General features: G+C 42.0%; 1 protein-coding gene across 1 annotated transcript; it reads right to left on the reverse strand.

Annotated features, from left to right (window-relative positions):
* Positions 1-308: 308 nt before the first annotated feature.
* Positions 309-7,440, reverse strand: atp5f1d (ATP synthase F1 subunit delta). Its single transcript, XM_034676363.1, has 5 exons — positions 7,181-7,440; positions 5,877-6,030; positions 5,416-5,504; positions 618-747; positions 309-442 (listed from the first exon to the last, which is right to left on the reverse strand). Exons 1-4 carry the CDS (start codon positions 7,295-7,297, stop codon positions 625-627), a joined length of 483 nt encoding a protein of 160 aa, XP_034532254.1. The 5' UTR covers positions 7,298-7,440; the 3' UTR covers positions 309-442; positions 618-624.
* Positions 7,441-10,910: the final 3,470 nt, after the last annotated feature.

Raw genomic sequence — 10,910 nt, forward strand, 5'->3', positions numbered from 1 at the left:
CAGCAATGTAATAAGGTTCTTACCCGAAACTGTTGTTTGCTGAGAAGTCAAATAATCTGATTACTTTAAATGCTCTTTTGTAAAATATACTAGAGCTGTCTTAGGCTGCCACCAAGTGGTGGAAACACTCACTACATGGTAAACAAATACAAAACACAGGATCCTTTGGGTGGACTGGTACAGCACTTTAAATGTGCTTAATGAGGGATGATTAGCTTAACTCACTTAACTCACAGACTCACTTATGATTACGAATCAAAATACTTGATTAAGTAGCAGTACAAATAAATAAAGCCTCCACTACCAGGTACTTCCAAATAAATTTATTTTGTGATTTTATCCACTGTACAAAGCAAGCTTGGGATCTTCTGGACACTGACAGGACTTCAGCGGGAAAAACAGATGGACGATTGAATCCCATCAAAGAAACAGAAAAGAATGCCTAGAGAACAAAACGGAGAGAAAAGAGCAACTTAGTTTGGGGAACATATTGATAGTAAACCAATTTCTTGTCATATTTCAAATTAAATTCAATCACAATCGTAAATTGTGCAGCTAGAAACCAGACATCTATCTAAAAAAAGTCAGATCATGATGTAGAAGTTTATATATCATACCACAGGTCTACTCCAGAGCCTTGACGATGGCCTCGTTGGCCTCTATGCTGATCTGGACCTCTGCCCTTGCTGCCTCATCAGATGCCCCAGACATCTCAGACTGAGCCTTCTCCAGGTTTGCCTTTGCAGCCTGAAAAAAATAAAAATAAAAAGACAGAAAAATAGATGGGGTTAAAAATGAGAAACATCGTCATCTTCTGTTACCTACTGGGCTGATTATCCTGGTACCCAGAAAAACCACAGCACCGAGACTCAGAGTGGGCAAAGCTCCTCTCATCCTTAAAAGCCTTCAGAGGTGATGTAAAAGCCAGAATACCAAGACTGAGCAACAAAGAGTGAAAAGTGGGGACTTAGACGAGAGGAGAAAATCCCCACTGCCTCTTTGCTCTGAAAGCTCCATTTGTCACAGTAGTGATTAGAAACGAGAAATGCCAAACATAGCTGGGAGTTAAAGGTCTCCCAGTAGGGATTTGACACATCTGCTATAACTCAACAGTGACTGACCTTTCCCTCCTTATTAACCGCGTGGGCCCGTGTGCATTTTCACCGCAGAGAGGAAGACAACGAGCAAAAAATAACTCATTTACTGCGACCAAGTCAACTTGACAGTGACACTGGCACTGCCCAAGGTCAAAGACAGACACCTCGGCGGCGAGTGCAGAGCAAAGCAGCCTAGCATTAACAAGAGTGACATTTAAACGGGGGCTCAATATTGAAGTCCAACTGCAGCCCTGATCGGATGGATAATCATGAGCTGGGAGGAGAAAATGAGGGGAGGAGGGGGGAATCTAGTGCTAGTTCATAGAAGAGTGACCCTAGTTTTCCCTGCAGAGGTCTGATGACAGTGATTACACATCTCAACAGACTGAATATGGACACACATCTTACAAATCTCATTAACATGAGAGGCATCCATAAATTGACTTTCCGGCTATGTTCTTCACATACTTTGAAAGAGGATATCAACATTTTCATCATTCAAGGTCTTTAGCATCAACGCTGCTGGTGAAATCTAGCTGCACATCGTCATCTTTAGGAATATAGTTGTCCTCATGATATCACCATTCAAAGACAACTCATATTTTCTTCTTCTCACTGCTAGTCCAGAGCTTATCATGGAACAAAAAGGGTGAAAAACACTCATTCACTAAAGGTTAGAGCGTGGTTTATACTTCTGCGTCGACCCCAAACAGCAGTGGCCAATGTGGATGTGAGCTCTACATACTTGTGCATTGATGACGTGCAGAAATACTCCCCTGAAACGCTTAAGGGCAGTGTGGTCCCTCTGATAGTCGGGCCCCACTACATTTTCTGTTTACTTTTTCACAGCTATTCCAAGCGTATTATGGTAATCTACAGCTGATACATGTTGTTTATCATACAGCAATTATCACAGGCAAGAATAGAGAGGACTCCTCATAGGAGATGAAATACACGGCTGATGTGTGGGGATCGCGGAAGTGCTGTAAATGGGGGAGAAACAATGCCGCTGAGTGAACCAATCACAGGGCTACCATCGATTCGACGCGTAGTTACATTTTGGAGGAGGTGCACATCGGCTACGTGCGAAGGTCTCTGCGTATGTACGGGAGCTACGCAGACCTACAGCGTAGGCTACACCGTTGATTTGAAAAAGAAGTATAAATCGGGCTTAAGAGAGAATTGCTGCTACATGCAATGTCGATCTGCACAATACGTAACAAATTCATCTTTATTGCAATAGCATTCGCAATAAACCTACATTAAAGGTCTTCATTTAGCATGATTATAAAGGAAATATATACCAAGGAAACAAAAAATTAACTCCTGTAGATGAGGTATGTGGCAGTGTGACTACCTGTGGTGAGACACACTACAAATATAGTCTTCTAACGGGTGTCAAACATTGTTCTGTGGCTTGAAGCTCAATGTCAACAGTACACAAGTCAGGACTAATAGAAAACATGGAGGTGACATTGCAGTCTCTCCTCCGCCCTGTCTGTAACAAACATAACGTGTGTTTCCATTATACGTCAACTTATGAATAAGGAGAGTTAGAGGTGTAGGGGCTGTGAGTGAGGACGGAGCAGACACACAAACAGCAGGCAGGAAGAAGCGCGACTTCAAACTGCAAGCAAACCAGAGTATGGACATGTTTGTACAATCAGATAATGCCTTATTTTTTCATGTTTGCTGCATACCTTACTTTACCAGCACCCTCTGTTGTAACTTGAACTTTAAGTCCAACAACTAGGGATGCACTGATCCTATCCTGGTAGATAGATCCTCGGCTAGATCGGACAGAAAAAGCTAGATCGGATATCGGTGACAAGGGGCTGATATAGTGCTGATCCATATGGCAGATCTATTCATCTCAGTTCTATACTTTTCTGTGTTTACAACAGCCATGTGCGTCTCCTACGTCATCAGCGCCGGCAGGTCTGTGTATTTTTGCCCGGTGGAGCATGATGGAGGATAACTACAGAGGATCTGCAGTTTAGCTGCATGTCATGCTTCTTTTATAACAACTCCGCCGGAAACTTGCAACATGTGCAGCGGTACTGTTGCGACGGATGGCAGTCGCGCTGAAAAATATAATGGGAGCCCAAAGGAAGAAGTTTACGTCAGCTGTAGCCGACTGCAAAGAAGCAAGAAACCTTTTATTAATGGATTTAAAGTGTGAAAAAACGGACAGGTTATTGGATTTCATCTTTCTGGATCCGTGAATTAAAGGGATTCCAGCCTCTGGTTTAGCACTCTGAACCCAGGTACAGTTCACCAGTACATTTCCTGATTCTATCCTCACAAGGAATAGAGATTGTCAAATCATTACCGGGATCGCATCGGCTAGTATCGGTATTGGCAGATACCAAAGCCCAGGTATCAATATCGGTATCAGGACCTAAAAAGTAGGCTCGGTGCATCCCTACCATCAACAAACGCTGCTCGCTCTCTCGCTTTCATTTGCTCGCTGGAGCTCCCGTTTCAAATTGTGAGTGAGGAACACATTTTTAATCATCAGCTATTCCATGTCATTTGATACAATATCTATTGTTATTGTGTTTTCGATGGTATTGCTTCAAAGCACGCGGTATTGAAAAGTATAAAAATGTTGACAGCCTGACACTGGCATGTGGGGAAAGATTCATGCAAGATTTGAATTGAAAAAAATACATCTTCACATTCTTCTTGGAATTATAATTGGACTCCTTTGTGTCTGTGAGAAATCAAAGGCTGAGCTCTTTCTTTTGAAATGGCACAAATATTGATCCGGGCGTTTATTGGAACCTCATTAAAAATATGTAGCATCAGATCATGCTGACCCATTACACTGTTTATAATAAGATCAATACCACAAAACATTCAGATTATTTAAAAAAATAAAGGGCTGCTTAACCTTCTATGTAGTGAGGGTTGATACTAGTGAAAGAGGTATTTTATCTTTTTGACAAGTATTCATTTCGCATTGTATTTATTAAACAAAGTATTCATTGTTTGTACTGTTTTCTCCCTCTACTCCACTGTACTGATTTCAAACTGAACGTTTGACCACATACCAGTGATGGCTGTTCACCTGTGATGTTTTGATTCATGGCAGAACATGCAATGGCATTTAGCTGTTAAAACTGGATTCTTACTTTACCTAAAAGGAAAGTCCTATGAATAAACAGACACTAAAATAAGCTTGTGTAGCTGCCTCTTCATCATTGCAATGAACAGTATAGAATGTCATTTCATGGATATTGGACTGCATGAGTCTAATATCCATGAAATGAAGAATGCTAAGGTTTAAAATGAACACATTATCAATACTAATATTTTAAATCTTCACTTGACCCCAAAAATAGTTTGATAGTGTGCTAACTTTTCCCTTCAGTTTAGCACCACATCAAAGTTTTATTCCACACTTCACTAGTCTCATGTTTTACACACATTTAACACAGATTTGAACAGCCGCTGGCTCTAAGACATTTCACCAGAATAAAATATGAGCTAAGGTTAGTGTCAGCTCAGCTCACAACGCCTTTAACACCACCACAGAGAGCAGGAGACAGACTCCTCTGAATTTTAAACTGCTTCATTAAATCTGCAGGACGGATGTTTCGGAGAGGACATGACCTCTTTGGATAATTCGGCTGCTGAAGAACGGACACAGATGGAATCCTAACATTTCAAATGTTTAATTCAGTTGTGATTGATTACAATTACTGTGACGGTTCATTTTAGAGAAGAGGAAAGATCCCTGGATAACTTAATCTTGTTTTTTAACATGGATAAGGAGCTGACAAATTCTGAAGTTCACTAAAATCTTTCAACAAAGCTGCAAATTTAACACTGCCAAAAAAAACTGTTCCACTCATTATTTCGCACCGATTTATATTCAGAGACTAAGTGGTGCTTTAACTGTTTCATAACTCAATCTGTATTGGCAGAGTCTGCTTCAAAATACATTATCTTGAGGCACAGGAGCAGATTTTGGTATCGAAGTGTTCTGGTTTTTATTAGTGGTTTGAGTAGTTTTGTCCACTAGCATTTCAGCAAGCATTGGCTGAATACTTGAAAACAGTCCTCAAGGAGGGCAAAAGGGAACTGCAGTTAATCAAACTGATGTCTACATGCAAGTGCAGTGAATATTATAATCTCTTAGATGTCAACCCTCAAGATCAACTCTTCTCTTACTTCTCAAAATACTATTTGTAAAAGCCCAAGAAAGTCTCCAGCCTGTGTTTTACTCGTGGTACGAGAAGGTCAAGCTGCCCATCAATAGTGCAGATGCCATCCTAGTCCATGAATGAAATCAGGTTTAAATTATACTCACAGCAATGTCCAGACTGTCCAAGGCAACAGCCTCCTCAGCCAGCAGCTGGACTGAAGAATCAGCGTTGACTGTTATAGACCCACTGCTCACTGTGCACACAAAAACAAACACGGTCACTGAACATGCCATGCATGTAGTCATTTTTTCTGCATCATGTTAATATGATTGAATATGCTTTAAAGATCCAGGATGTCTTTGCTCAGTTCGCTCAGCTTATATTCTGCAATTACAAGTAAGTTTGTCATGAACAGTTTATGCAATGTATCTAAACAGCTGACGCCTTGATATTTGGCATCCAGTCTAAGCTTCACAGGCAAGTACTCTCCTGGGGGTGATATGGGGGTGATATAGGTGTGTAAATCAGCATCTCTAGGCTTACAAATTCATCATTTATCCAACCAATGGGAAATTTAAGCTTGGCCTAAGTCACCAACATGTTTTTTTTGTCATCATAGTCTCACCGAAGTATTTGGCAGAGGAGCCATCATCACTGAAGACTGTGACAACACCAGGCCTGAGCACCTGCAGGGTGGGTACGTGGGCTGGAAGGATACCGAACGCACCAGTGAGTGTGGGCACATCGACCTGTTTCACACTGGCCTCCTTGAAGAACACCTAGAAAGTGGAGAAAGAAAAACAAATGCATTGATTTACAGTCTGTCCCTGGACTTTTTAATACTTTCTGTCCCAAAAGCTCGTACAGAAATTGGGGAAACGGCTTTTAGGTATTCTGCACCCTCAGCCTGGAATTTATTGCAAAATGGCTTGAAACTCAAGGAGCTGGTGTCACTTTATGTTTTTAAATCTAAAATGAAAGACCTTGAAGCTGAATCTTTAGAATGTTGTTGTTTCTAATGTATCTTGTTACAACTGCCTCCTAGGTAGCGGCTCTTTCTGCAACAAACGTTGTGCTTGTAAAGGGTACTTCGGTTCTCTGTGTGTCTGTGTCTGTAACTTGTGTTTTTTTGCTGCTGACTGTCTTGGCCAGGTCTCCCTTGTAAAAGAGATCTTTGATCTCAATGGGACCAACCTGATTAAATAAAATTTAAAAAAAACATATAACACTAAAAATGCTGCCACATTGCAAACTAACATTTCAAATACAACAATGCACTGTTATATAACCACTGTGAGTCATCTGAGCATTGACTTTTTCATTCAACACTATGCACCTTGTTTTGTTTGACTACATTTACATTGTTAATTGATCAAATGAGCTATTTCTGCAGCAGCATGTGAAATAAACTTAAAGAACTATGTGAATCCACACTGTAAAACTCGAAAGAACAATTAACTTAGAATAAATGTTAAGTGAGGCGAGGTATTATCACTGACTTTAACTTCAAGGTTAGAGAGCTCTGCATGAAACCACTCACTGCGTTAAGGCTTTACATTTCATATGAATGTCAGCAAGCCACAAATATTGGAAAGCTTGTGCAGCCACAGTTATAGAACTCTTATCTAACATTGATTTAGAGATACTTTAAAATCTACTTTACCACAGTGAATGACAGCTAGGTTGTCATTGCTAGCTATGCTAAGTTAAACCCCTTTTTGATGGTACAACCTCGCTGGCTGTGTGCAGCACACGCGTGCGTAAATTACAGAAGAATCATGCACTGGAACAAACAATGCCGAATTACTCTGAAGGGAAACTTTAGTTCAAACTGTGAGGGTGCATTTCAACGAGGGACTAAGTTAGCCGTGCAGCCAACAGGGCCCAAGAAGCCCCAGCAGCAGCGTTAACACTCAGCTAGCTAGCTACCTGTGTCGGGGAGGCGAACGTGAAGGACATCTGCGGAGCTCCGGAGGCGGCCTCGGCGTAGGAGCGAGTCTGCCTCAGCGCAGGGAGAGCACGACGGAGGAATCTTGCTGCCATCATGTCTGAAAATGAGGTTTTATCCAAGTACAAGTGAATGACAGAGGTGCTCAAGCCCTTGCGTGAAGGCAGTCGGTGTGCGCTCGGTAGGACAAGGACGTTCGTAACCTACCCACAAAGCTTTACGGTGGCGCAATGCATGCAGGGAAGTGTAGTGTTTTTGAATAAATAGCAGCTGTGCCCGAGAACCAGAACTCTTCAAAGTCGAGTTTTATTTTGATAGATATTATTATTTGTCTTTATTCAGTTATTTTAATTGTTAATTAATTAATTAATTCCATGGAAGTAGTTGTATTTATGTTTTGTCATGGTGGAAAACAGTATGTGTTCAGACAAAAAAACAAACAATAAAATATACTTTTCAAAATTGATTCAAGATTCAAGAACGCTTTATTACCAAGTGAGCTCGCACACACAAAGAATTTGACTTGGTGAATGGAACACTGGTACTTAACAACAAGACAGTAAGGACAATAAATATATAAACCTAAACACAAATCCAAAAATTCTAAATAAAAATAAAAATACTATCTGTACAAAAAAAGGTATAGCAGGGTTCCCACTCTTTTCCAGAGATCATTTTCCAGGACATTTCCAGGACATTTTCATTGATGATCAAGCTGGTATGACAGCCTACATTTAGTTCCTAATTTAGTTCCTAAATAGTCTAATATGTTCCTCTCAGTGGAAGTCTACATTGAAAGACATGTAGTCTATGGCTATCAATGAAATCATCTCTTACATACTTAAAAATTATGGCAAATTGATAATAGAATAATGCAACCACAGATGTACAGCACTTCACTTTATTAGTGCAACCAAGTAGCAATGATTGGTAACTCTCATCTCAGCTTTCTCGCCACAAATGTTTCTCAACTCAACTCAAACTCAAAATATACCTGTTTAATCATGATATTCATCCTGCTAAGTGGTCGATATAAAACAAAGCAAATGTCCCGTTTTTTTTATTTGAGTTACCGTAAACTCTGAAAAAATCGCACCGGTGTAAAGATTTTTGTATTTGAAGATCTCTCAGAGATTTAAAAAAATGTAAACTGTCTTCCTGCATGGCGATGTCTATTATGATCAGCGATGTCTACAACGTGGAGTTTCTGTGCAGCTGTGTCGCTCTTTTTGTTCCGTTTGTTTTCACTATCGGGAGTTTGCACTCCTACTAGCTAGAGCAGGGGTTCTCAAACTTTTTGGAGCCAGGGACCCCTTACAGGTAAGAAAATTGTCCAAGGCCCTCTCATAATTGTAACACAGGTGAAGCACATTAGTGATTTGTCATGATCAAAAGCTGCGGCTCTGAGAGCTGATGCTTTATAGTGAATCAGAAGAGCCGTCTTGCATCGAGAGAGAGCCGGCTCCCAGTTTTATCCTTTCGCTGTTTAACTCTCACAGTGCTCAGACCCAGCTCTGCTCACAGCAGAACTTAGTTTTGATTGGTCAGCATGGCAACCATGTGGCCAATCAAGTGTGAGGATATAGGATTCAGGTGATGGAGGGGAGGCCGTGTATCCTGGCTACATCTGCTCCTTCAGAGAGAGTCTTCTTGAAGACCGGGCAAATACTCACTGAGAGGAGAAATCGGATCAGCCCATCCAAGCTGAGGCATCTAATTTTTCTCAATGCCAACCTGAGGACATTAATAATGTTAGCTGGAGTTTGGTTCTGGTTCTGTTTGCTTGAGTTGGTTCTGTTTCTGTTACTTGAGTTGGTTCTGGTTCTGTTTGCTTTCTGGTTCTGTTTGCTTGAGTTTGGTTCTGGCTCGGTTCTGGTTCTGTTTCGGTTCTGTTTCGGTTCTGTTTCGGTTCGGTTCTGGTTCGGTTCTGGTTCTTGTTCTGGTTCTGATTCGGTTCTGTTCTGGTTCTGTTCTTGTTCTGTTCTGGTCGCTTGAGTTTGGTTATGGTTCTGTTTGCTCGAGTTTGGTTCTGGTTCTGTTTGCTTGAGTTGGTTCTGTTTCTGTTTGCTTGAGTTGGTTCTGGTTCTGTTTGCTTAAGTTTGGTTCTGATTCTGTTTGCTTGAGTTCGGTTCTGGTTTGGTTCTGGTTCGGTTCGGTTCTGGTTCTGTTTGCTTGAGTTTGGTTCTGGTTCAGTTTGCTTTAGTTTGGTTCTGATTCTGTTTGCTTGAGTTCGGTTCTGGTTTGGTTCTGGTTCGGTTCGGTTCTGGTTCGATTCTGGTTCAGTTCAGTTCTGGTTCGGTTCGGTTCTGGTTCGGTTCTGGTACGGCTCTGTTCGGTTCCGGTTCGGTTCCGGTTCGGTTCTGGTTTGGCTCTTTTTTCGGTTCTGGTTCGGTTTACTTGAGTTTGGTTCTGGATCTGTTTGCCTGAGTTTGGTTCTGGTTCTGTTTGCATGAGTTTGGTTCTGATCCTGTTTGCTAAAGTTTAGTTCTGGTTCTAACCCTGATCCTAACCCTAATCACACACCTAAGCACAACCCTAAAGGCTGATTTATACTTCTGCGTCGAATCGACGGCGTAACCTACGCCGTAGGTCCGCGTAGCTCCCGTACCTACGCAGAGGCCTACGCACGTAGCTGACGTGCACCTCCTCCAAAATGTAACTACGCGTAGAGCCGACGCGGACCGCAAGCTCTGTGATTGGTCCGCTCGACGGCTTTGTCTTTCCCGCATTCACAGCACTTCCGGGGTCCCGGACATCGGCCACACATCGGCCGTGTATTTCATCTCCTCCTCTCTATTCTTCATGTAATCATGTCTGTATGATAAACAGCAACATGTATCAGCTGTAGATTAACATAACACGCTCTGAATCGATGTGGAAAAGTAAACAGAGATCGTAGCGGGACCGGAAGCAGGCGACCGGCTATCAGAGAGACCGCACTGCCCTCAGGCGTTTCGGCGGAGAATTGCTGCGCGACACAGACACACCGACGCAGAAGTATGAGGGGCTCATGTCCGCGTCAGCCCCTGCTGCGTAGGGCGACGCAGAAGTATAAATCAGCCTTAACCCTAATCCTAACCCCAATCCTAACCCTAACCCTAATCACAACCCTAACCCTAACCCTAATCAAAAACCTAACCCTATCCCTAATCACAACCCTATCAATAATCACAACCCTAACCCTAATCAGAACCCTAACCCTAATCAGAACCCTAACCTTAGCGATAACCCTAATCACAAACCTAACCCTAATCACAACCCAAACCCTAACCTAACCCTAATCAGAACCCTAATCCTAACCCTAATCCTAACCGTAACTCTAATCCTAACCCTAATCATAACCCTAATCCTAATCACGACCCTAACCCTAATCACAACCCTAACCCTAATCACGACCCTAACCCTAATCACAACCCTAACCCTAATCACAAACCTAACCCTAATCACAACCCTAACCCTAACCACAACCCTAACCCTAATCACAACCCTAACCCTAATCACGACCCTAACCCTAATCACAACCCTAACCCTAATCACAACCCTAACCCTAATCACAACCCTAATCACAACCCTAACCCTAACCACAACCCTATCCCTAATCACAACCCTAACCCTAACCGCAACCCTAACCCTAATCATAACCCTAACCCTAATCACAACCCTAACCCTAACCACAACCCTAACTCTAATCACAACCCTAACCCTAATCAC

The sequence above is a fragment of the Notolabrus celidotus genome, chromosome 2 (assembly GCF_009762535.1).
Source record: "Notolabrus celidotus isolate fNotCel1 chromosome 2, fNotCel1.pri, whole genome shotgun sequence".
NCBI classification, from domain to species: Eukaryota; Metazoa; Chordata; class Actinopteri; order Labriformes; family Labridae; genus Notolabrus; species Notolabrus celidotus.